The 27,942-nt window shown below is 38.1% G+C and overlaps 2 protein-coding genes across 3 annotated transcripts; one reads left to right on the forward strand and one right to left on the reverse strand.

Annotated features, from left to right (window-relative positions):
* Positions 1 to 398: 398 nt before the first annotated feature.
* On the forward strand, positions 399 to 17,565 carry LOC130569622 (transforming growth factor beta-1-induced transcript 1 protein-like). 2 transcript variants are annotated; one of them, XM_057359371.1, is made up of 12 exons: positions 399 to 562; positions 6,301 to 6,351; positions 7,224 to 7,396; positions 7,497 to 7,555; positions 8,827 to 8,963; positions 9,684 to 9,756; positions 10,045 to 10,129; positions 10,857 to 11,048; positions 12,886 to 13,059; positions 13,347 to 13,428; positions 14,178 to 14,326; positions 15,116 to 17,565. In XM_057359371.1, the coding sequence occupies exons 1-12, from the start codon at positions 550 to 552 to the stop codon at positions 15,380 to 15,382; spliced, it is 1,455 nt and encodes a 484-aa protein (XP_057215354.1). In that variant the 5' UTR covers positions 399 to 549; the 3' UTR covers positions 15,383 to 17,565. The 2 variants fall into 2 exon arrangements, with proteins under 2 accessions (XP_057215354.1, XP_057215355.1); XM_057359372.1 differs by lacking the exon at positions 6,301 to 6,351.
* A 1,613-nt stretch (positions 17,566 to 19,178) lies between these two features.
* mylpfb (myosin light chain, phosphorylatable, fast skeletal muscle b) lies at positions 19,179 to 22,217 on the reverse strand. The gene is made up of 6 exons (XM_057358486.1): positions 22,152 to 22,217; positions 21,580 to 21,675; positions 20,168 to 20,348; positions 20,003 to 20,081; positions 19,550 to 19,598; positions 19,179 to 19,464 (listed from the first exon to the last, which is right to left on the reverse strand). The coding sequence occupies exons 1-6, from the start codon at positions 22,152 to 22,154 to the stop codon at positions 19,360 to 19,362; spliced, it is 513 nt and encodes a 170-aa protein (XP_057214469.1). The 5' UTR covers positions 22,155 to 22,217; the 3' UTR covers positions 19,179 to 19,359.
* Between the last annotated feature and the right edge of the window lie 5,725 nt (positions 22,218 to 27,942).

Raw genomic sequence — 27,942 nt, forward strand, 5'->3', positions numbered from 1 at the left:
AGGTTTTTATGGGATTGGACAGTGAAATATTGCAAAAAAATACGTTTTGCTTTTCCCCCTCTCATTTCGTATCTTTATCAAAATCCGTGTTTTGTAAAAGTATTACATTTATGAAGTTGCATACGCTACCTTCTGCTCGTTTTTTCTGCCTTACAGTGGTGGTGCGGTGGTTCATAAGAGAATATAACGGTACCGTGTCCAGAAAACATGGTGTTGTCACGATACGATTTGATTCGTTTACATTCGAAACATTTATCGTTCGGTGAAAGTATCCCGTTTTTTGACAGCTTTATAAACACTGGCGTAAGCCACGAATTCACAATCCCAAATATGGGCTGGGAATGTCACCCGACCCGCCTCCGCAGGCCCGTCACATCCTCTGAAAAGAAAACGGTGCAGTTCAAGGAAAACTCGGAGCATGAAAACTTATTCCGGATAAGCGGGAATCATTTATTCCATCTCTTCAAAAAAGGAAAAGCATCACATTTGTATTTCGCAAATACAACCATTTTTTATTTTACTCGAAGTCACTAATTTGATTCTTTACTGATGGACGATTTGGGTAGGTGATTTTACATTTTTTATGTTTTATAGATTTTCCTTTCGCTACTATCACTAAACCGATGCAACAGAAAGAAGAAATAGAGAAAGGGTGGAGACAAATGTTGGCGTCGTTTTTTTATTTGTTTTTTCTTGTGCGGCGATTAACTTATTTTAAAACATTCCATGACACGTTAAATCGTTTCGATGAGCTTAAGACAAAGTAAATATTAGACAGATCCACTTGGACTTTACTATCAAACCATAAATATATTTGCTATGTCGTACATGTGGGTCTGCCTCCACATGTGTGTGTGCCACACATCTGCCCACATCTGGTAACGTTTGAGGGGTATAAAGAGAGAAGAATGGATGGATCGTATAGAGACGCCCTTTTACTAAAAATGGCTGTTGTTTTTTGGTTTGTGTTAGTTAGTTATTTTATATATTTTTAATCATGCATTTGAGCAAAAATTGCTCTTTCTCTCTTGTGTGTTTGGCGGTGTTTGCAGAGGTATTTGTTGCATCAACCCTCATGAATTTAGAGTGGGCTGGTCTGTGGCAGAATTACGCCAAGCCAAACAGACAGGCAACTCTAAATATGGTTTGAATTCCCAAAGAGACAAATTTCAGCTCCTTATATGAACACGGTGCTTTGTCTGCATGTGTGTAACTATATTCTAAAGACTTTTATACCAAGTGTGTTCGAATTATGTTTTGCTCTTTTATAACTGGATGATGGAATAACTAACTAGATGATATACTGATATACTTTATTCTTTGTCCTGGTATAGAAACGTTTTTGTTTGTTTGTTTATTAAACTGTATTTTCCTTGCACAGGGTACAAAAACTATAAAAACAGTAAAATACATTAATTGGCTAAAGCTGGTGAAACACTTAGCTCTCGTTGCCAACGTATCTACAAATATGACTATGCTCTGACTTTGTAAGCTTTGGTAACAGACAAAATGTACATCCAATAATCTACTACTCGAATTTACCACATCTCTCAAAAGTCAATTGTTCATACAAATTTAGCGTATTATGAAACACGTTGCCAAATTTCATTAAATGGTCTGCCATTGATTGATCAAACACTAATGTCCCCCTGCCCCTCAACATTCCTTTTGCACAAAGTGAGATGAACAAACTCTGAGTTTCAGAGAAAGTTTTAAAGGGATAGTTACCAAAACCGCTAAGTGTCACCGCGCTGCAATGGTAGAAAACATATGCAAATAGAAAAAACACAAGCACATTCAGATAGCATCTTCATTAGTTTGGCGACACATGCCCTGCAAATTCTCGCAACACAAACAAATACAGAAATGCACTGCAAATTCTAGCAACACAAATACAGAAACGCGATGCAAATGCCACTGACGACAACGGAAGGGTTTCCAGTGGACTCCAAAACGGATACACCATGGCTGACGTGCGTCATTTCAGTGAGATTCCAATCCGAAGTGAGAAAACATGTTCAGTTCGAAGGGCACTGTGAACGGCGTAACTGTTATAGAATAAGGAAACATTTACATCTCTTCGCTAGAAGTGGAGAAGGAAAACCACCTAACTGCGCAGCATCACTAGTCAGAAAAACAACGGACGAGTTTACATATAGCCCTGTGAAAGATTATTTTACTATTTTAAATGATCTTTAATACTATGATTTGTTTCACATAAATTAGTTATTTTACTTTTTGTAGCATTGTTATTGCATTACAAAAAGAGTAAACTGGTAAGCCACAGAATTCGTTAACATAATACATTTTGTATAAAAACACCAACGTAATATGAAATAATTAACATATTTTATTTATTACCATAACTTAAAAATGGTTGTTATTTAAATTCATGTTCATAACTTAATGCTAATTCAAGCTTAAAACATGAAAATATACATTTCACAGCAAGTAATGAATTTGGCTTTAGCTTAAAGGTACGTACAGACCGGGATGTTAATCGCACACGCTTATCGTCAACGTTTCTCGAGAGGTTTTTCAGCGTTCATACCCAAACGATTTTCACTGGCGATGAGCCGAGGAACGTGCAAAATCACTCCCTGACATAGATGGCGCTTAATGAAAAACAGAAACACCCCGGTACACAAGGTGGCGCTGCTCAACTTTATGCGTTCTGACACTCGCTTTGTCACACAGAAAAAGAATTCATCTTGGTTCCTCTTCGTCAATGTGTGCTCGGCAAGACCGCTTTGTGCTTGAGCGCCACCAAGTCGTGTTTTACTGTAACTTCAGCAGCTCCAGGCACATGAACAAAAGCGCCAATATCATTGGAAGGCCAGTTTTTAACGCGGCGCGTCAAACCAAAAAAACGAGCCCGAGGCGTTAAAAAAATGACGCTTTTACACCTGGCATTTTCCGCGTCGGTGTGAACACTCACATTGGCGCCTTTGTTTAGTCATGAGGCGTTAAACGTCGACGATAAACGCGCGCGATTATAGTCCCGGTGTAGACGGGCCATTAGATTGGTACCTTTTCCATAACCTACCTAAAAACCTACATTTTCCTACTAAGAAATTATGAGAATAACGATGGAGCCGTCGCCTTCAAGTTATAGCCTGTAAATTAATGTTGAAATTTGCACAGATGTTTTTTTCATTTTAAAACGCGCTGTAGTCCTGTTACCTTAGTTGATTTTATTTATTTATACAATGCAGAGCTAAATAAGACAGACAATGACAATGAAACGACAAAGAGAACAACATTTATATGCGGTGGTGATCAGTAGAATTAGTAAATATCTTCCTCAGATGACGGTCACTAATAAACGGGAAAACAAGCAAATGGCTCCGACTAAGTTGCGGGGCAATTGTTAAGATCATAACTCATACAGTCGACATGGAGGTATCAAGTTTTTTTTAAAATTTATTATCGAGATTATAAATGATAAAAACAGATATTCTTGTCCGGCTTTTGTTACCGGACAAACGAAGAACAACTAGTCTTCTCCGCTGTCGCCTTTACTGTAACAGGCTGAGGAACAGACTTAAAATAGGCTTTTACGCTTGTTTTCTTATCAAGAAAACATGTAAACAAAATACAAAAGATAACCATATACCACAGACTGTCAATAAACATTCTGTTTTGTCCATTTTTGTACGTTTTGTTTTATGCGTTTGCTCCGCTTGGATTTAAACGCAGTTTTTATCCATTTTTCTTTTTTTTCTATTCTAGCCGGCAGATTTAAACAATTGAACAAAATAGACTATGAAACGTAGTGTTAGCTGCCCGACATGCTTTCACAAGTGTCAATAGCGTGGAAGGAAGGAAAAGTTTAATATTATTTAATCAATTATTAAGTTCAATAACAAAGAAAATAGGACCCCAATATAAGTTCTTTGTTGATAACGCCACCTACGAATATGACAACAGTGAAATGAAGCGCGCCGGCCCAGCCATGGTGCATCAGTTTTTTGAGTCCCCTTCCGTTGTTGTTTGTGCCTTGCAGTGCGTTTCTTGTATTTGCTTGAATTTACAGCACATTTTTGTATTTGTTTGTGTTGCGAGGATTTGCAGCGAGTTTCTGCATTTGTTTGTGTTGCGAGTATTTACAGGGCATGTGTCGACAAACTAATGAAGATGCTTTCTGTGTTTTCTTCCGTTGCAGCACAGTGACACCTAGCGGCCACCATAGTAGTTCACTCAAAAATGATTGTCCTTTAAAACTTGTATGAATTCTTCTGCAGAACACAAAAGAAGATACTGTATCACGAACAATGGTGGTACCCATTGACTTGCATTGGTTTTGTGTCTATAAAATACCAATTACTAATTTTCTGTAAAACACTTTCTTTTGGGTTCTTCAGAAGAAAGAAAGTCATATAGGTTTGAAATGACAAGTGAGTAAATGATGACAAATTTTTTGGGGGTGAACTATCACTTTAAGTTGACAAAACCTGTTAAACTGATATACCGGGAAACTGCGCAGTGCGCACTGCCTCACTTCTGCCAGGCCACCGGGAATTGTCCCGGTTCTCCCAATGGCCAGTCCGCACCTGATACCAAATCAATCCATAAACAAGCTAAGTAAACGGAACAAAGGGACATCTAAAAAAATACAGAGAGGCATAAGGGGTAACAGATAAATGAGCCCCATTTCTAGAGAAGCCCAAACCTTTTAAAGATCTTAGAATCTTAGGTATTTAGAATGAGAAATGAGTATTTAGATTTAGAAAGTCCCCCCCAATAACAAATATTTTACTTACAACTTTCCACTTTATTCACGTCCTACTGTAAAATTTGTCATTATGTGGAAAGAGCAACACAAAAATACTATATTTAACTATACCTGGCAACACTGCAGACTATCCAGAGTTTGTCACGGCTCTTCGCAAACCATTGTTTATTACCTTTAGTTTTAAAAGTGTCCATTCAGTTTTGCTGTCCTTCCATAATATTCTTTTCAACAAGCTAGATACCAACCTCATACACCCAAAGCTTATTTTTTCATTTGGGCCACAGCATTGCACTTAAGACGCAGAAAATATCTATATGGCAGCCACAGGGAGCAAAAACAGGAAAAGTCCACAATACTGTAAATAACAGACTGCATGTTGCACTTCATAGTCAATGAAAGTTTTTAATCTTTACGTTTTAATTGATGAGGCAATACTGACACAATGCAGAGGAGTTGATGAGGCTGTTAAGTAAACTAAGCGAGTTCATAGTTTTGTGGATGCAGGTCCCAATTCGCCCTGACCCATAGGCACCTGCATAGCCGGCCGCTATGTCCATAAGAAAGCCATATTACTTCTTTCTGTACAATTCCTTTCTGTGGAAAAACAAACAAGATTTAAATCTGTAGTCAGTAATAATCCTCCCTTTATCACAAGTCATTTACACACACATTTTAAAACCTAACATTTTTAAAGGTATTGGACCATTGTTTGCTTTTGATACAGCTTCAAACCTTCTTGCGATAGTTTTATACATTTGAATGTTGTACACTTATAAAATAGGGGTGCTACAAAGCTTCTTTACAGCGATGCCATAGAAGAACCATTTTTGGTTCCCCAAAAAAGAACTGTTTAGGGCAGCGGGCAGCTACAGACACCCAATGGAGTGAAATAAGCAGGGTCTTTTAGGCTTATTGAAGACTAGACGTGCTGCTGTATTTGTAGGGCAAGATGCAAAGCCTCCTTAGTTGTTATAAAAATGGACTTGTAACCCATTGCTTCAGAGGACGTATTGCCTTTATAAAACGGTTAATACTGTATATCAAGGCCAAGCAATACTTATGTAATGTATTGTATGTAATGCGGTCAGCAGAACGCTGCTCAACCAATTAGAATCGAGGACCAGACCAGACTGTTTTATAATGACATTTCTATATCAAACAAATGGGTTTGGAAAATGAAAATTTAAAAAATCTTTAAGATGAACTGTCCCTTTAAAAATACACTTGTGCTATGTTCTTGATTACATAAATAACAAGAGATATTGAATAAACACACAAGCTATCAACAGGACAACACACTTCCTCTCTGCATAGCCGTTAATGATACAGCCTGCTGTTTCCCCTCTGTGGTTTAGACTTTGTTGGAATTTTGTTGTGGCTTAAGCAAAATTTTGCATGCCATCTTTGGAGCTCTTACTACACAAGTGTTCACTCTCGCTGGACAAATGCGTTTTCTGTTTGCCTGATGTAAAAACATGGTAATGGTTGCCGTTTTTGCTGTGCTCTCTAATACTGTCTGTCTGTCTCTCTGTCTGTGGTTTCTTAGCATGTCTGTCTTTCCTCAGGTGTTCCTGATGCATTTAACTACCCCCTCAGTCCTCGTATTGTTATGTTTGGTATGTAATTTTCTGTGTTTTCCTTCTTGTTAATGTTTTATAATTGACAGCACAAAACCTCGTTTTAAGGGAACAAACTGGAAGTAGGACATAACTACAGAAAAAGTATCAACAGAAATGACAAAACTACAATCTAAAACTCGAGGAAAAGGCAGTTAACGTGAAACAGCTGTTGCATTTAGAGAAAACAACCAATGATTATTCTGAATATATACATAATATATGAAAAGATAAATAATAAATAAGGCTAATTCACATAACAAACTCCAACAAGCACCAACATTCAAAAAGACCAAGAAAAGCCATCAAGGGTTTCACACTGATCCGACCAATTGCAAGTCTCACAGTTTTAAGAAAGACATATTTGTAACTTAAGTTAACTTTAAGATCATTTTTGTAATGTGTTTTATATTTTATTTGACTCTGCAGCACTACAATGAGAATGAACTGACTGAAGATACTGTTAGAAAAATAGATGACAATAATAAGCAATATACGGACATTGATTTATATACGGGATGTCCCTAGAGCAGTAGTTCTCAAACTGGGGGCCGTGGCCCCTGGGGGGGCCCCGAGATGGATCCAGGGGGCCACAGATTTTGTGGCATTTTATGAAATATAGAAATTGATCATAGATTTTATGCAATCAAACATCAGAAAAATAAGACCACCAGACAAAAGAATTGATGTTTCAGCATTGTATAACTGAATATGTTTTTGTTTAAATAAAAATGTTAAATATAAGATTATAAGTCTTTATTTGGGGGGCCGCAAAGCGATGCACTCTACACAAAGGGGGCCTTACAACGAAAAAGTTTGAGAACCACTGCCCTAGAAGATATATTTCTTGATAACTTTGTTTGATTTTGTAGATGCTCTGCTAGCTGATCTTGAGAACTCAGCATTCCCTCTTGCTCGCTCTCCCGTCCTGCTGACGTCTGACCCTCCACTGACCTCTGACCCTCCATTGACCTCTGACCCCTCATCCAGTGCTCAGGATTCTGTTCAAATCCGACCACCCCCTCCGGCATACACACCGCAACAAGTATGTTCTTAGACTTAACTGAAAAACAGAAATACATCTTTGAAGTTTTCTATACGAAATAGATTTATTAATATGTGTTTTCTATTTATCTCTTTGAAAGACTGTTTCTGCTGCAATGAAATCAGGATCTCAGAACTCTGACCCAAACAAACTTTACAGGTACAATAGCTACTAACAACATGAAATGACAATTTTTAACAAGAACTAGCATAGAATTAAAATTTTACAGCTTTTATTAACCTTGTTGACTCTTTCCTAATACACTAAAAAACAATAGTTAAATCTTGTTACAAAGGGGTCATATGGCGCGAATACGTGTTTTTCTGTGTCTTTGGTGTGTTTTAAGTTGCTCATGCATGAATTAGACATATAAAATTGTGTCATGACGGAACCCCATGTTTCATGTGGAGGGAGGTAATTTTGGCCCTTTTGGCTTGCCATACTCTCTCCGGTCTGGTCTCTGTTCCCGCCCTCTCGTCTCCTCGTTATTGCTCGTTTATTGTTTCATGCCCTTCACCTGTTCCCCTCTTGATTTATCCCCTTTATAATGCCCTTGTGTTTTCTGTCCCATGCTGGTTCATTGTCCTTTGTCTGGTGAGTTCCTGTTCCGTGTCTAGTCTAGTCTAGTCTAGTCTAGTCTAGTCTAGTCTAGTCTAGTTTATTGTAGTCCTCCTTAATGTTATCTTCAGTCTGGTCAGTGTAGTTAGTCTTAGTCCTTTCTTGTCATGTCGTGTTATCCCCTTGTTTTATTATGTTACCCCCTCGTGGCTTTTTGTTTTGTTTATTATTAAATGTCATGTTAACCCCTTACCCGCTGTCTGCGCCTGGGTCCTCTGTTCTCTCTGTATCCTTGTGTCTCACCCCGTATTCATGACAAAATTGCAAAAATTAAAGTGTGGGAACAAAAGATGAATTCTATCTAAAATTGAATGCTCACCCAGACCTGCCTGAAACGCCTCGTGTAACCACACCCCCACAAATCTACATCAGTTGGTGGTCTGATTTGACTAAGACCGCCCAAATGTGTTCGCAAGTAAGGTGGGCGTACCTGTCAGTACAATTGAAGAGGAACCTGATGTTCCAAATATGGTAAGGGGCGTTACATTTCCCTCACACGCTTGCAGTATTTGACCAATACGCACTGGTGAACTGGCCAATCATAGCACACCTCGCTTTTCAGAGCCATGAGCTTTGTAAAAAATCTCAGCGTTTCAGAGAGGCGGAGCAAAGAGGAGATACAAACATACAGCATTTTTAAACCTAAAATCCCGTAAACACATTGCATTACATCTAAAACAAATGATAATGTAAGTTTTAGCCGTGTCATATGACCCCTTTAGCATTAGTTGATGCACAATAAACATGAATGAACAACTGTATTACTGCTTACTAATACTACAGACCTTTGTCAACCTTTTTCTTTTCATCAGTACAGTATGTAAGCCACACTCTCCCCGCACAGCAGGCTCTTCTCCAGCTTTCTCCTCCTCATCAGTATTGGGTGGAGGTCTGAGTGAGCTCGATCATTTACTACAGGAGCTCAATGCTACACAGTTCAACATAACAGGTGTGTGCTGTTATAAGTCAGGGGTTCCCAAACTTTTCAGCTCGAGACCCTCAAAATAACAGTGCCAGTGACTCGAGACCCCCACTATCCTCGGAGGTGGTTACAGTATACAAACATTGCGTGCAACTGCGTACATGCACTTATTAGGTCTATCAAGACACATGCATAACGACAACACAAAAGAACACAGTCTAACATAATATTATTTTATAGCTATTTACTCATTACTTTACTTGTTGTTATACATAAACTATGAACTATTGCTACAGATGGTTGAATTTCATCAAACTGATTTGAGTGCTGATGGATGTACTCGGCCTCTTCTCGTACCTAAGGACGATGGCCTTTCTGACTGCGGCGCTTCTCTGCGTTGTCTTTGGTCGATATTAACCAATGTTTCATTCCGACAATTAAAAATATCCTAAACTTGAAGCCTGAAAAATAATCTGTGTGCACATGGGACTGTTTAACATGGTGCTGTAAATTGACTTGCTGCACCAAACCTAATGTGGTTGCTGATTTGTTAATAATGTGACGTAATCACATCTCGTGTTTTTATGAATGAGACCCATTATGTGTACCTGTAAATATGCAAGCAACTATTTACATGTAATATATAATTCATAAATACTTTAAAATGTCAACAATTAGCCTATGTTTACTTCATTTCATGTGATAATTTGGTAAACTAAAACTAATATTATTTTGATGTGAGTTTAGATGAGATTTTGGCCCAATTCCCCACCACGAAAAAAGATGACAAATCTCCAAAGTGTGATTCTTCTTCTACTGGGTTAGTACACCAGAGTATTTTCCATGTATGTTTTTTTCTATTTACCCATTTACCATTCTCTTACAGTAAATATCAGACATCTATTTACAGACCATTTGTTGTTAATTATATTTGATGAAAAACCCCTCATAACCATATACATGTTTTCAAAATAAAAAACTCCATAATAAAAATATTTGAATTTGTAGAAAAGTCTACTTAATGGAAAAAAAGTCTAATTCACAAAGATCATATAATTCATATAGTTTTATAGAATATGTTATGGATAGAATTTGTCAATGATTCTAGAGCGGCGAAACCCTCGGCTACATCTGCAACTCTAGAGCTGGACAAACTAATGGCATCTCTGTCAGACTTTAGAGTCCAAAGCACGGTATGTCTCACACCATTTTTTTATTATTAATGCAGTTAGTTGGCATAATCCTGTGCTGTTTATTTTGTGATAATATCGTATGGCTGTGTATGCTTACACACACACGTTTCCAAGATTGTTTACTCAAACTTTACAGACATCTGAATCATAATAAAACTGCATTCTATCCTTTAGTTGCTAATGATTGTTTTTGAGGTTCTGAAATCAATCAATCAAATTGCCTTATTGCCTTTGTTATTTAGGTTGATTTTGGTTCATTTTAATATAAAAAATTACACACTTTGTGCCAGATTTACTAACTGCTTGCGACAACGCAAACGCCTCTTTTGGCGTAAAAAACGAATGTTGGTATTTACTCTTCAGACAAACTTTGTGGGAGGAGAGTATTTAAACCAATCAAGCAACGCAATTGACTAAAGTATATCAATTTACTGGTATTTGCGCCATTATTTAACGCCCAAAAAAGCATGTCTTAAACCACTTTGCATTTAAAATGGCTGCAATTGTTGCTGCTAGAAGGAGGCACCGCAGAGATCAGAGAGCGCATGGTAGAAGGGAGAGGATTTTTTCCACACATATGAATTTATTTGAAATTCCAGAACACCACATTATCCAAACATAAATCTGGCCCTTTACCTTTAATGAAAACAATATATTTATTATTTAATATGAATATTCTTTCTTCCTCTTCTTCTTTCTTCCTTTTGACCCACATTTTCTATACCAGCCTACAGCCTCTTCAAGTCCTGTGAGTCCTTCGACCCCTTCGATACAGCAGACTGGATCTTCGCTGGCTGCCACCACTGGAGGCTCCTTGGACAGCATGCTGGGTCTCCTTCAATCAGATCTGAGCAGACAGGGAGTGTCCACCTCCTCTAAAGGAAACTGTTCTGCCTGTCAAAAACCAGTTGTGGGACAGGTGAAATCCTCTTCATTGACAAGTGGGATGGGGCTGTGAAAGCTTATTAGGGAAGGCATGATGATTGATAAATACATACAATAAATCAAACGAGTAATGATAAAAAAGATAAGCAAGCATATTCCCTGGGAAATCTGATAAAAATACACTTAATGTTCTGCTGGTTCTTGTCCTTACAATGGCAGTGTACGACACAGATAGCAACACATTTTCTGATCTGTGGATTTGATTCCTAGGGAACACACATACTGATATAAATGTATGCCTTGAATGCACTCTAAAGCCGTGGGTATACTTGACTTTCCACGTCCGTCTCCGTCTTGTGCACAAAAGGAAGTGTTTCAGCTATTGCAAAAAATCCGAGCGAACAGCAAGACAACAAGAACAACAACCAAACAGTATGGAGAAGGATATGCTTCTAAGCTTACTGTTCTTGGTTTCAGCGTGTTGGTTTTGTATCATTCTTCTTCGACAACGACACACTGCACACTTGCTGTGTGTGTATTGACCTCTAGTGGACTAGGGCACGCATGCGCTATTGTACGAGGCACGTCCGCGCGGTCTCAAAAAATGGGCTGCACGCGGACGGGGTGTGCGGATGCGGATGGACGGACCATACTTCTCGCTTAAGGGCCTGCTCACACTATCCTAATCAAATCGTGCCCTGGCGCATTTGACACCTAAAGCCTGGTTCGACTATAGCCTGCGCTCCCAACTGTGCTTGGGCGCGGTTTGCTAAACGTACCCTGGCCCGCTTGGAAGATGTGGACTTGAGCATGGTAAGGGAGCAGTGTGAGCACAAACCGTGCCGGAGCCCGGAACTGAAAGAATGACGTTAATTATGCGACTGTTTAAATTCCTCCCTGAAGTTCAACTTTCACTGTAAAACACTATTATGTGCAGGCATGTGTCACCGTGCCCAAAACTTCTTCAAATATTAGGTTTGTTGGACATAATCGGGACAATCGCGCTTAGGAACCGTTCAGGGCAACCATGCCTAGTGTGAGCCACTATGAATGAAAGTAATGAAAACAAGGGAACATGGAGCCAATGGGTCAACAGATTGAGGCACAGGCATGTGCTCAGAGGCCTGAGGTAGAGCATTAAACCAAGGCAGGGCTGAAGACCAGGAAGCTCAAGGCAGAGCCGTCAACACCGAGCAGAAGACCTGAATGGAGCCAGCCGGGGGATTGGAAGAGGTGGGCAGAGCCACCATAGACATAGCTAAAGAGAGCCAGCAGAGATGAAGGTAAGGAGATGGAGGGAGTTGGACCAGCGGAAATGAAGGACAAAGGAGACGAAACCAGCAGCGATCTTAGTCTAGGCATAATCAGTAGCAATGTAGAGTGAGTGTGAACCAGTGGCAACAAAGGAGACAGAAAACTGGTGGAACTACAGTAGTAATGACGAGGGTGCTCCATCTGCGACTCTGGCAAGAAACCAAAGGTCTGAAGGGTGCAGAAGTAGAGAAACAACCTTGGGAAAAGTAGTCTTAGCTTGGTTTGTTCTTTGACTTGCAGGTTTCCCTGTCTTAAATGTGTAGAAAGTTTGGCTTTGTGACATTATAAAAATGTATTTTATATTGAAGACTTAGTCAAGTAAGGCTGTTACATATGCTAAGTACTAACAACCACTCTAACTTACCATGGGGTATTCATTATTATTTATTCATTGTCAATTGCTTTGTACACATTGTTAATCTACAGTATTTATTCTTTTAAATATGTAGTACAATTTAAAGCCATATGAGCGCCATAAGCTAAAGTCATCTTGATATTGGTAAGCTCATGAATCATTTTCTCATGTACTGTATATGGTTATATCTCTCTTACTGTAGGTTGTGACAGCTCTAGGACGGGTTTGGCATCCAGAGCATTTTGTTTGCTCTGAGTGTGAATGTGAGCTTGGCAATCGTAATTTCTTTGAGAAAGACGGTCGACCATACTGTGAGACAGATTACTTTACCCTGTACTCGCCTCACTGCGCACAATGCAACAAGCCCATACTCAACGTAAGCATATGTTTGTGTAATCTTATTTCTTGTCATTTTGGAATGGGACTATGTGTTTAGTAGATTATTAATAGACAATGGGATTTTTTTGTGAAACCTGTTTGGGGAAAACTCATTATTGTCCTTATTTTGGCCATTTTATTTAATAATGTTTATGTAGAGATTATGCAAATAGTGATATAACTAAACAACATGGATGCAGGACCACATCTACAGTAGGAAATTAGGAAATTATAAACTCTGGTCTCATTATTTGGTCCAATCACCTGTGCAATTTTCCTCTCCAGAAAATGGTGACTGCGCTGGATAAAACCTGGCATCCTGAATGCTTTAACTGTGTGAAATGCAGCCGATCATTTGGAGATGAAGGTATGTGCAAATGGGGTTTCAGGGAAATATTCTTTTGATTAATAAAATAGCACATACGGTACAGTATGTCGGTCTCAGTCTATAGCTCCAGAATATCAAACACCAAGATTATCTTAAAAACACTATTGTTGTACAATAGATTTGTGTCAAGAATAGTCAGAAATGTTAAAATGAAGTCACTGATAATCTTCTCCTCCAACAAAGCTGCCAAACCTCATGTACGCTTGCATTCAATTCAATGTCATTTATATAGCACTTTTCACGATTTTTATTGTTGCAAAGCAGCTCTACATGCATTATAAATAGTAATATTAGTAATAATTGATGGATGGATGAATAAATAAATACAGTATAGACAATACAATGTATTAAAATACATGGCATTATGGCAAGTTTTTCTCTATGAAATGTAGATTGATGAAACTTAACTGAAATAAATGCTATATTTCATTGTCAGAAACTGTCAATTGTTTAATTGTAGTAGTTAATCACAGTTAACATCACAGTTAGTGCTTCTGGGATATTTATAATAGTGTAATGTGCAGACACACATTAGATTGTTGATGCTTTATCATCTTTATCCACATCATCTCAGTTGATTTGCTTTATTGATTTGACCATTGACTGGCGCAACCAAAGTATTCTGTTGTACCACAAGCACATTACATAAATGTACAATTTCAGCATTCTGTAACCTTAAATATAGATTGAAGATCTTCTGGTTAACAAGTATTTATACTGCTTCTCAGGTTTTCATGACCGTGAGGGGCTGCAATACTGCCAGCAGTGTTTTCTGGCCCTCTTTGCCTCTCGCTGTCAAGCTTGTTCCCAACCCATCATTGAGAATTACATCTCGGCTCTAAATGCTCTGTGGCATCCACAATGCTTTGTTTGTAGGGTGAGTGAGACAAAGGTCATGACATTTCATGAAAAACCTTTTATTATATTTATATCATTTTACAGCTAATATAGGCAATAAATGCTAACTTGTTCATTGGTCAATATGCATTTGACTTCACATGGCGCCACACAGACCGCTCGGCCTGACATCAAAGTAACACGACAGCAATTCGAGATCAGACTGCTCCATAAGCTTTTGAATCGTTCTCATGGTGCTTTGGTGTCATATGCCGCATGAAGTTGAACACACCAAACTGTACATTGATGTATCTTATACAGTAGGTGCTCAGCCATTTCATTGGGTGCTTGAGTCTCCAAGCACACCTGGGATTGAAGCCTATAATTTCGAGATGAATGTTATACTGTAGCTGTGCTTAAATTTATAGAGGGTATGCAATGATGTCACTTTCCCACATGAACACGCCAGAACACGCCCCCTTGAGTGGCAAAACACTAGAAATAAAGAAACTGGGACTAAAACACGCAATTATTTGCTGAAATGAAAATAGTTGGACTCGACGGTGATCCTTATGACTTACATAGGAACCAGGTGTCCTTGAAATGTTGTGCGGAATTGAGTTTCCTGATATTTATTTTGTACAGATAACGGTAAACACTGCTGCATTCAATCTTTCTGCCACTCAGTGTGTATAACTCGCCTGATTTTCATGTGTGGTGATGTCACGTGCATACCCTCTATACTAATTGCAATTGTGCTTGAAGTGAAAATATTTGGGGTTTGAAAACACATATTTATGTTGTTTATTCTTCATATATTTCTTTGCAGGAATGCTATTGCCCATTTGTGAATGGAAGTTTCTTTGAGTTTGAAGGGCAGCCCTTGTGTGAAGCCCACTACCACCAGTCCCGAGGCAGCATGTGCCAAGCATGCCAGCAGCCCATCCTGGGGCGTTGTGTCAGTGCGATGGGTGCCAAGTTTCATCCCCACCATCTGGTGTGCCACTTCTGCCTAAAACCACTTAGCAAGGGCTGTTTCAAAGAGCAGGAAAGCAAACCTTACTGCCATCCCTGCTTCATCAAACTCTTTGGCTAAGGATAATGAGAGGAAAATGAGAAATTCTCAACTACCATACAATAAAAATGTATAAAAATGCAAATGTTGATAGGACAAGGAGATGCCAAATGCTTCAACTATGGTGAATACAATAAATTAACGCATGAAGAGGATGGAAATCCAAAGTTTTAGTAAGCAAAACATTTTATTTAGTAAGCAATACAAATAAATGACTTGATGTTAACGTCAGTGTGAACACCTCTTTATACTTTAACATGCTCAGTGTAGTAAGAGCAGTTTCGTATGGGGATCGGGTGGACATGTTGCAGTTACTCATTGAGTTCTTGTTGGGGGGAGGGTGGTGGTGGTTGTTGTACTTGGAAGTTTTAAGGGGAGTCTTCAAGTTGAGTCAAAAAGGTAAAAAATTATTTCCCAAATTATATCTCAATTTACTTTCTCTTATGCCTTCCCGCATGTATATGACATTTTTTTGTTAAAAACAAATTAATAATGTTCACGCCTACAGATCACTACAATGGACCGCTATTCAGAAAGCCATCTCTTTCTTATGCATGGGTCTTGATGGCATAGTTGCAATGAAAACATAAAGGAAAACATCTTGACTGTGCTTGTCGTAATTCATGCAGGAAAGGGTTAAAATTTCATTATTTTAGCCTAGCTTAGTTCGTAGGCTTCTAGGTGGTAAAGCTGCAAATAGAACATCAATTTATCATTAAAGTAATTCAAATGACTTCCGCGGGTTAACTTCTTTGGAAATTAAATGTTTGCAAGAGAAAGCAATATTTTGAGCTATTTTACTAAATATGCCAAATAAAGAATTTAGCACTTGAATGTGCTTGTTTTCATTTTATTTACGTTTACACATCTGGCAGACGCTTTAAAGAGACTTACATTGCATTATCCTATACATTTGTTTCTAAGTATGTGCAATCCCCTGGGATCGAACCCACGACCTTGCCATGATCTCACCACTGAGCTACAGGAAAGCATTTCAATATCACTAAATAAGCTCAAAATGTTATTTAGTTAATTACATATAGGGCTTAGCTTGTAGAAAGTCCTATACATCTGGGATGGCACAAGGGTGAGAAAATTCTGAGATAATGTTCATATTTGACTCAATTATTTGTTAAAAACATGTTCAAAATTATATATTTTTTGCCTTTTTTACAAATCAAACATTTCATTTTACACTTCAGCTTTGTGCTGCAACATATGTTCATTGCTAAAGCATTTTTTTTAAATATTTTTCTTTTCCATTATTAATGTAGAGACATTTGTTTTTGTAATGCAAACTATATACAAAAAAACAAATCAGTGTTTGCATCATTTATGATCAGTGCTGTATCATTATTCAGTATCCAATAAATACATTCGTTTGTAGTACATTATATTTGTACAACGTTACACAAAATAAAATAAAAGTCAATTGTAAGTTGTTATGTAAAGATTGTTTTGTAAATATCTCGCAAGAATGTAGCTGAAAAGATGGAAAGCGTGACGCTGCTTCCTTCCATTGTTTTTTTCCCTTTATTATGATTTATGATTAACGACAAAAAGACAATAATAACATTCATCCTCCACAATCTGTAGTGAATTGTACACCATAAATTCTACATATATTACATAAACAAACAAACAAAAGAAAAAAAAGAAGAAAAGAAAAGAAAGAAAACGCGGTAAAAATCACACTGTAAAACCAAAATCCATCAAGAAAGATTTGAAAATCCATTATTTGTGCCTGTTATTCGTGAGAATCCACTAGATGGCACCATGTTCATTGATATGTAGTAGACAAGACAAGCAAGTAGCAGTAGTAATGTAGTAGCTAATTTAAATGATAAAAAGATAAATGATGTTATTTTATTTATCCGGTAAACCCGTTACAGCAGTAAAACATGATGTATGTGATATAGTAAAACAAATAACACTGCCGTGCATTGTAAGTATGAAATAGCAGTATACAGTCATATAGTAAAGACGAATTGGTTTGATTTTTCCCATGATTTTAAAGTGAATGAGCTGTGTTCTGATCATGTGCATTTAATCTACCTTAAATTATTTCACATTAGCGATGTGTACACAATTATTAAGCCTAAACGATTGCTTGACAAGCCTGAGTTTTAACAGTTCCGTATGACAATAAATACATTTTCAAGTCTAACCATCTTTAACTGGAGCCAAAACGTTTCTGCGTACTCCACGTAAATAGAAAAGTATTGAAATTAGTTGAGAAATGAAAACGATGTTGTGTTTTTATCCAGATAACTGCAGCTCCATCATTCACTCGTATGTCTTTATAGTCGGCTTTTGCCCTCACCAATATGGCGGCGGCGTTGACGTAGGCTACTAAAAAAAAAATTTTGATCTAAAAAAATTAGAATATCATGAAAAAGGTCAATATTTTTTGTCACTCATTTCAGACAGTGAAACCCATATATTATATAGATTCATTACACATAGAGTGAAATATTTCAACCCAAAGTTCAGTGTCTCAAAATTAGAAAATTACATAAGATCAGTAAAAAAATGATATTTTCAACAGAAATGTCAGGCTTCTGAAAAGTATGTTCATTTCTATGCACTCAATATTTGGTTGGGCCTCCTTTTGCATGAATTACTGCGTCAATGCGGCGTGGCATGGAGGCAATCAGCCTGTGGCACTGCTCAGGTGTAATGGAAGCCCAGGTTGCTTTGATAGCGGCCTTGTTGGGTCTGGTGTCTCTCATCTTCCTCTTGACAATACCGAGGTGCTCGCCAGTCAAGATGCCCTCATCATTGCCGTCAAGGACTTGGCAGCTGGTCTACGGGAAATAAATGACACCTTGATAAATTGTTAGCATTGCTTAGCAGTCAAATAAATGTGAATAATTGTATTGAAGCAAATAATATCGATTGCTTTGAAGTATTTAAATATCCTCTAAAACTTTTACATATTTCACCCTTCTTAATCACTCTGTAGCAAAACTATAATGGACATATTACATACCATTATAAACGTTGTATCAGCTGAATGCGTGCCTGAAGCGCTCCTTGGACGGGAACGTTTATTTGCATCTTCACCCAAAGGTTCGGGCTGAGCATGCAGTCCAAAAGGGATATACACCCTGTGCCGTCGCGATGATATGCAGTACACAGCAGGTTAAAATAATCTGACAGACTTTCTCTGGCCTGTATAAGAGCATTCCACCAGCTACATCCAACGAGATTTGAGTAACCCAATTGTTCGTTATCGTTGAGCGCTTCTACCTACCCAGAAGCAATCCGTCTCCAACCGCTCCAGCATCCAAGTGTTATCCCAAATAACTGTTTTGTAAAATAAAGGAATCGTGTGTTCCTCCGGGCCTGTGAGAAACAACACTTAATATGTTGCAGCTAGCATCGCAGACTAACTGAACGTTGATGGAATGGTAATTTTTCTGTTCAAATGCCTCCTAAATAATACAGCTATCGCCTATATAGCTATATTTAGGTCTAGATCAGGTGATTGTTGTTTGGACCTCTAATTAGTAATTATATGTAATATGTATTATAATATTTTATGTATTATATGCCTACATGCATGTAGGCCCTATACAGTATTGAATATATACTGTATATATATTTATTTTTTCAGTATTTCAGTGTTCAAACCCCTTGTGATTAGTGCGTAGTTTCTGCAGTTCTTACATTTTTACGTACATTTAGAATAAATTTCAACATGAAAGTTTTGGTGAATCATGATTTTTAGTAAAATCGTTCCTACGCACATTTCACGCACAAATGTGTGTGTACGCGTGCTTAGTGAATGAGACCCAATCTCTTTTGATGATTTAAGATTATTTTATTGAAAACAATCTCACATGCTCCATGTGACTTGCATTAACGCAACTCAAATGCCAACCGTCCTTCGGTTGAGAAAAAACATTCCTTTCAGAGGACAACTGGACCATAGAAAGACTGAGTTTGCAAACTTGTAATGACATTAGTGGATGCAGCAATGAGACAGTTATTCTTTATTCTTCCTCTTTATCCTCTCCATGAGTAATGACGTAACAGATGTTCTTGTAGTCTATGTTGCCAGCTACATCCGGAGGGAAAGCAGCCCAGAGGTTCTTTATCTAAGAGAAAGAACACCGTCAGAAGTCTTTAAAACATCGGTCAACAAAAAAGAATACAAACAAAACCTAGTAAAGAACCACTAACCTCTTCTGCAGTGAACCGGTCACACTGTGTGGTTAAGAGTTCCTCAAGGCTATAAAAATAAATACATTTATGTTCCTAGAGATTTTTAAGACTTTGATTGCTGACACGTGGACTAATAATTACATTATTAACGTTTACATTATAATTACATTGTGCGTTCAAATCTTAAGTAAGCAGGATCTATCTACAGATATTGGGGAATTAGGTGACATCCCCAATAGGTGAACTTAGCGTTAAAAATGCAACGCACTACTATTGACAATACAAAGATAGGAAGAGTCATGATATTATTTAATAACTCTGCATTTAGAGTTGCACCCAAATATGTTTAACAGATTTATACAAAACCATTTTTTCTATACAAACCTTTAAAAGGTTGTTTTTGTACCAAGAAAGCTTTAGGGAAGATCAATCGTGTAGTTTAAAAAAACAGCAATTGGTCAGACCGCTTACAATTCTGTCTTGATGGTGCCAGTAGCCTCAGGGTCCAGAACTTTAAAAGCGCTCACGATAACATCCTCAGGGTCAGCACCTGGGAGAAGAGTTTTACCAAAAAATTAAACGTGGGATCAAAAATATCTATTAATACAGGAAGAAATGTCAGAAAAGACAACTTACCCTTTAGCTTCTCACCAAACATGGTGAGGAAAACAGTGAAATTGATTGGGCCACTGGCCTCCTTGATCATGGCTTCCAACTCTTCGTTCTTCACGTTCAGCTGACCCATGGAGGCCAACACATCTCTCAAATCGTCCTTGCTGATGATACCGTCCCTATTCTGGTCAATGATTGTGAAGGCCTGTTTGTTTTGGAGACAGTTTATAGACATTAAATGCCAATTCATATCGCATTCTTCTCATAAGCATACAAGATGCACACAAAATCACATTTCCAGTATGCACTAGTTTAATGGGATATTCTACATTAAAGATAATGTAAGTTGTATATAAAAGTTTGATTGTAAATGACTGTCCCCAGAGATGTGTCTGCTCAAATAAAGCCAAGCCTTAAGATTTTTAACGTGTCTTTCTTTCTATGAGATCTTTGTGTTCTTCTACCACCCTGGAAACTTGAGACGACATCTGAGACCAAGAAGTCTCTTGGCAGGTGCTGTCCACTTGTTTTTCTAAGTTGTTAAAATGGTCACAGAATGTACGAAGAATTCTTAGGGGATATTTAAGGAGAGGGGATTAGTTACGTTTGCCACCCTCATGAGTTAATCTTTCTGTCCCCGCTTCATAGCAGCCTTTCGTTCTTCTTGCAATACATTTACATTTATGCATTTGGAAGACGCTTTTATCGAAAGCGACTTACATTGCATTATCCTATACATTTGTTTCTAAGTATGCGCAATCCTCTGGGATCGAACCCACAACCTTGGCGTTGTTAACAGCATGCGCTTACATCATTTTGACATGATGTCTGTGTGATCATTTTGGAGTGAATATGTTTTAAGCAATTCTTTGAATCTCTTCATTTCGAATTTTGCACATAGACTCTTTTGTTAATATGCGATTTTAACCCATTTTCTATTACAAAGCCTGAAGTTGTTTAACAACAGGTATGCCTTAACAAGTGGGAAACAATTCACTGCTTGTAACAACATTGTAACCAAAATATTTTAAAATATAACACATACGCGAATTCTGCAACCTATTATTAAAATATATATCTGCATTTTTTAAGAGTTTTAGGTAAAAGTTATCTCTTCACTAGGTTTGTAATACTCATTGTAATTTAACATTTTTGAACACTTTAGCATGGGATAATGCTGAACAGCCTCCCATCTTTTGATGCGCACTGTATATATTAAGAGATTATCAAAAAGAAAGACACGTGTGTAGCTTTCGATTTATGGGTGTAAAGTAGGAATTTCGTAAAAATGTGTTAAAAATTTGTATAGCACTTCTCATATTATTACCTCCCTAAAATGAATTGCTTTATTGCTATTCTCACTATTCCTAGCTGCTTTGGGTAAAAGTAAAAGCAAACTGCCTAAATGCAAATGTAAGAATGTGAAAGCGCCGCACCTCCTTGTATTCCTGGATCTGGCTCTGTTCAAACATAGAGAAGACGTTAGAGCTGCCTCCTTCTGCCTGCTGCCTTCTTTTGGCCTTCTTGGGTGCCTAGAAAGAAAACCATGCAATACACGTCAATCGGTTGAGGGACATTTTCGAAAAATTTAACGGGCTCTGTCAAATAGAGTGTCTGAAAGAAAAACAACAATATTTTGCTTCTTAATAATTGAATATTTTTTGAAGAAAATGGGTTGTTATTGCTGCAGACAGATTTTCAGTTACCAGGAAAATGCAAGCAAAAACATTAGTGGTTTTTGAAGTTGTGGTTTGGTTAGAGGTTGGGCAAGTGATACCCTGTATAGTCAGCATTCGAGGATGTCTAGTAAAGCTGTTAAGTTCTTTGGCACCTCAACGTCACTTATGAACGTCTATGAACACAGACTACGAAATATCTGGTTTTGTTTATGATTCTTTAGTAAATGATGCAATGCATTGTCAGAAATGTAATTATCTTATTTGCAAAAGAATATCATTCCTAAATTCTCCTTTAAAACAATTGTAAAAGTTTGCTAGGAAACACTCACCATCTTTAAAAGTTTGGGGTTCGGTCAAAAGACAACTCTACACAACAGCGATGCCACTGACGTGACATGTTGTGCCTTTCTGTGGTCTTATATACAACCCCCTGTGTGCTAACTTTAGCCCAGCCATCAGGTTTGGCAGGGAGAGATAGTGCTGGTGAATGTTAAAGATGGGAGTATAGCGTGCTTTGGGTGTCACCTTTCGTTTCTGGTCCAAAATAGGATTTGCAAGCCTTGGAATGAGGTGAATTCAGTCCAGTAATTTTGGCCATAGTTTGGTTTACCTTGTAGACAAATATGGAAAGTCCAAGAAGTTGCTGGCTTTACTGTAGGACTCTGTTTAATCCCATGTGGATTAATTAACAATATGACCTATCACCCTATTGACTGCCTGTTCACACAAATAATTTGTAGATCTGTCAATCACACAACTTTCAGACATTTTCAGAATTTATATGGCACTGTCACAACAATGAGTTTTCCTGTCTGGAAACAGGATAATATATGGAAAGTTCCATTTAGTAGAAATGTCAACAATAAAGCAACATATTTTTTTATTATGTTATCATGTTTTTTTATTGTGTTAGTTAGCTGTATTTTCTGCATTATTATGACTTAAATCAAAACAAACCAACTGCAGTTTGATTCATAATAATTGGAATGCACAATAAAAAAACATGAATTTTGATTTTTTTTAAAAAGGAGTTCCAAACTTTTCATATGTTCTCCATCTAGGAAGCTGCATTTGACAGCAACTTCTGCTTTGTGTCTAGCCAAACTTCAGTTTTTGGCGCAATACGTTATGATACACAAATAAAAAGATGCAGAATTGAAATAGTTGTAGTCGTTTATTAAATTACTTGTGATATACATCATGAATAACGCTGATATTGCAGTATATACTGTACATGCATAGGTAACAGGATTTGTGTGTTCCTGTGGCACAGTGGTTGAGCAAAAGATCGTGGGTTCGATTCCATGAACTCACAAACTGATAAAAAGTATAGCTTGGATAAGATATGGATTCTGCTAAATGCATAAATTTAAATGTAAATGATTTATAACAACACGTATTATTAATAGGCACAGATACGGTCACAATGTTGTCAATACATGCAATGTCCTTGCCTTAAATAAGAGTAATGTGAAAAAAACATGAACAAAAAACGGGTGTACAATGTTAAAGAAGGTGTTGTTTTCTCCGTCTTTTACAGATGTGTTATTTCCAAACAGGCTGCAAAACCCGCGTTCCATTTGTACAGTTTCCAAATGTCATCCACGCACATGGATCTGTACCAGGGGAGGACTGGCCATCTGGCGTACCAGGCGTTTTCCCGGTGGGCCGCTAACGTATGGGGCCGGAACAGAGGCGGTGGCCGCTACCATATGGGGCCGTAACGGAGGCGTTGGCCGCTTAGACGGACGTATTATAAATGCGAATGCATGCAACGCGAATGCAAAAGACACATTTGTATGCATGCACCCCCCCCACCCCGTCGACAGACTCGGTGGAGGACCGATGCAGGCCTAAAAATGACAGCGCCGATTTTTCTTCGCAGTCCAGCCCTGATCTGTACCACATGAGACACTGTTTGTAAAATTACAAAACGGGCACAGTTTAATAGATAAAAACATATTCTTCTCTGGTTTAAATGGTGTGGTGCTTCTTAGTGGTTGTTGGAGATACGGTTAGTCGGTAGTTGAAATTTTCTAAAGTAGAAAAAACAATGAACATTTTAATTTTATAGGTTAAGAGACACTGTGGTATGAGCTGAGGTGTGGTATGAGCTGCGTCCGAAAGCTTGTTGCCTTGCTGCCCTCCTGTCACGCAGTGACTTCGGAGGCAGTGTTTGTTAAGTAACTGGCGAACATCGAACATCATGGTAAACGTTAAAATATAAAGTTAAATAAATAGAAAAAAAATGTACTCTCCTTATACTGTCATCATGCTTCTCTAAACCAATAAGTTGTAAAGCATCAAATTCTCTATACCAATAAACTCCTGATCATGAACCAATGAAAGGTGAAGTGGGCGGGGCCACACGTGTCACTCCTTCCAAATGTGTTGCCCCGCCCCATCGTCCAGCCTTCACTCTGGGGCACTTGGGACTCTCTGCTCTCAAACGCTGGGGGCGTTTTCGCTGATGGCGCTGAAGCCACGCCCACTCGAATCGCTCAACCTGAGTCCCCAGCCCAGTAGGCTGTATGTGAATTATGTGAATACGTTTTATGGGAGGATTTGAATTCAAACACGCGCGAGTCAACGCGTGCGATATTCATCAATAGATAATTCACGAGAAGGTTAAAAGGTATGCGTATTTGGCGTGCTGTCCGGGGAGAGGGCTCCGAGCCCGGTGTCCTGAAATGTCATACCCGTCAGATTATCCTACCAGGGATGCGCACATCAATGTTACGTCATTTTTAATTTTTTTAATAAAATTATCCTACCTGTTTATTTTATACTGCTACTGGAATCTGATAGTGTATTTTCGTTTTTAAATCATTCTACATACTTTGTATTTATTTAATACTGGTAGTACAATTTGATAGGCTATTGTTAGGTTTTAGTTCCCCACACAAATAAATATAGCCTATTGTATGCAAGACCATATAGAGAAGGGGGCCGACATTCTTTGTCATGTTGTTTGTTAGGTTATAAACAGACCCTACACATTTGTTCCATATAGTTTCTATACCTTATTTGGTTGTAACAGGTGTCTTATTGTGCACTACACAAAGACGTGTCTTCCCTAGAATAAATGAGCTCAAAGCTTGATGCCTCTCTGTGTCTTGTCTTTGTGCTCCCAGATCTGCAGAAGAATTCTTTCACAACATCCAACCTATTATGATTCGATTTAAAGGGTGATCCAAAACAGAAAGAAACTTAGTGTTGGGAACCTGAAGTTTAACAGCTATTGCGCTGTAAATTAATCCGTTTCTTTCATGCTGCTAGGATAATCTGACAGGCTACTTGCGCTGTAAATTTATGTTATGTGTTTGTTTTAAGATGGTAGGACTATCTGATGTCGTGGCAAAATCGATCGCCCAATGTAGAAAGAATTCACGAAGACCAAGGTTTCAAGAGTTTCAATCTTTATTTGCTCGAGCAAGCAATAAAGTGAGACACACAGAGTTCATCTGAAGATGTCCAACGAATACATATCTGACTCCATCTTTTATACAGTAACTGACAGGGTATATATTTGCATTGTACAATCATTCTACCTGTTTATTTTGATGTGGTTTAGATTATATGAAATTTTGCCCTGCGGTAGAGGAAAATATGACAGGGTGGGACAATTCGACCCGGCTGCTATTTGTAACCACTACGAGCTCTGGGTTCGGGCAAATACCGGACCCGGACCCTTCTCCCCGGACATGGGGAGAGTACTCCGAGTTCGGGAGAAACTGCCTTTATCCTGAAATTTCATCCTACCCGTCAGATTATCCTACCAGGCACGCGCACATCAATGTTACGTCATTTTTTTGCGCTATAAAATCACCCTACCTGTTTATTTTATACTGCTACGGGAATCTGATTCGTTTTTAAATCATTCTACATATTTATTTAATACTGCAATTTAGGCTATTGTGCTGTAAATTAATCATGTTTATTTTATACTGGTGGGATAATCTGACACGGTATTTACGATGTAAATTTATTTTATGTGTTTATTTTAAGATGGCAGGACTACGGAGTATTTTGCATTGTAAATAATAAATCACACCTTTTTATTTTGTCGATGTGGTTTAAATTAAATTAAGTTTTGCCCTGCGGTAGGAAAATCTGACAAGGTAGGACAATTCGACAGACCACCGGCAATGTTCAAAGATAGCATTTGTGCACGGAGGCATTTTAGTAGAGTACAGGGGCATGTTCAAGCTCAAACCGGTGCGCAACATTTTGAGAAGGGTCTGGCTGCAGACGATGCGCTCTCGGCCGCGCATGCGCACTCAGGCACATGCACGCTCAGCCGCGTCAGACACGTGTGTGAATCAAGTACACCTACAGGCCACTTGTACTATATTTATTCAATATTCAATTTATTTATTCTCATACAAGATTAAATCGAAGTAAAAGTGCCGTTTTAACTATATTCAATTCGAACAAGATTAAGTCGAAATAAAAGTGGTATTTTGAATTATTTGGCAAATGTTATCGAAGACGGTCTTTAACATTATCAGACGCATAGGCCCCGAGACGCACGTGTTTTAGAGGATTGTTGTAAGTATATTGATTTCATTCATACAATATTAGATATATGTAAAAGTCTAAATTTTAACTTTAATCAATAAGATAATGTTTTTGAAAACTATCCGTATAATCTACGTTACCAGATATATCGAGTCTGTGTTAATTGGGTAAAGTTACCTGTTCTTCATACAGTAAATTAGTGAAGAACAAAAGTTATCTAAATTCATTTTGTTTAGGCGGTGAAAAAAAATTGTGTTTTACACGGCTCTGTGTTTTTGGCTGTTGTTCTGAAAAGTGACAAGGAGGTTTGTAGGTGACCTGCTCTGTATAATTATTTTTTAGACGAGCTGTTACTTAACATTATTTAATAGGACGTTGGAATCTATAAAATAACAAAAGTTATTTTAATGTTGTTAACAATTGTTCTTTAAAATGAGAGATGCATGGAATACGACCAAACAAATAAGAAAAATAAAAGAATATATTATACACATCAGAATCATTTTAATTTCTGTCTCAATTTATGCTTACAGGTGCATCAGTCAATAGTCCTAGCAGGTGTAAAGCACCTGATACCAAAGTGCACTTCTTGTTGCACATTGTATCATTGCCCCTTGTGCCAGTGACAAAAAAGAAAGTTCAGGCTCATTGGGAAGGCCACATAAAAAATGCAATCATTTTCCAAGGTAAAATTAGTGAAGTTGAAATTGATCTGAATTTGTCTGTTTGAAGTAGTTAAAAGGGTACAAAAATGTATGAGAGGCCGTTCAAGACATTTCAAACGTACTCTTGCGCACACTACCAAAAATCATTCAGTCCGTGTGTCATCCGTTCATTTTCTTTTTTAATTTTATAATCAAGTTGATTATACATACTTGTAGCCCTGAATGAAAAACAAAAAATGAAGCAAATTTTTTTGTGAGTGTAAGAGAGTTGTGCGTGTGTGAATGAGTTTTATAGCATGCATGTGAATGCTTTGATAGTGTGTGAGAGATAGTATAGTAGAGAATGAGAGAGAGTTCGATAGCATGTACGAGAGGAAAATTTTAAATATGTATTGAACGGCCTCTAACGGTACTGTGAAGGGGGGTGTTAGAGGTATTCAATCTTTGTCAAATCTGTTTAAATGTTTTCCTTTCTGATATGCATACTGTTTACATTTTCTAAATAAAAGATTATTCAAATGCCATTTGGCCTGCAGAACAGAGGCCCGATATCATTGCCCTACTCGCAGCAAAACTGTTCTGAGAAGAAATACAATGGAGGCTCACCTGCAGAAGTGCTTACCATCATATATACAACCTCAACTTCCTTCATCCTCCCCATCTGCACCGGCTCTGGCTGCATGCATGTCCTCTCCTGCGTCAGCATCTGCATCTGCATCGGCCCCATGGAATCCACACCTGCACTGACTCTGTGTACGCCCTCACCTGCGCCAGGATCTGCATCAGCTCCATGTAAATCCACACCTGCACTGACTCTGTGTACGCCCTCACCTGCGCCAGGATCTGCATCGGCTCCATGTAAATCCACACCTGCACTGACTCTGTGTACGCCCTCACCTGCGCCAGGATCTGCATCGGTCAAAATGTAATCACT

Source organism: Triplophysa rosa, linkage group LG18 (genome assembly GCF_024868665.1).
Source record: "Triplophysa rosa linkage group LG18, Trosa_1v2, whole genome shotgun sequence".
NCBI classification, from domain to species: Eukaryota; Metazoa; Chordata; class Actinopteri; order Cypriniformes; family Nemacheilidae; genus Triplophysa; species Triplophysa rosa.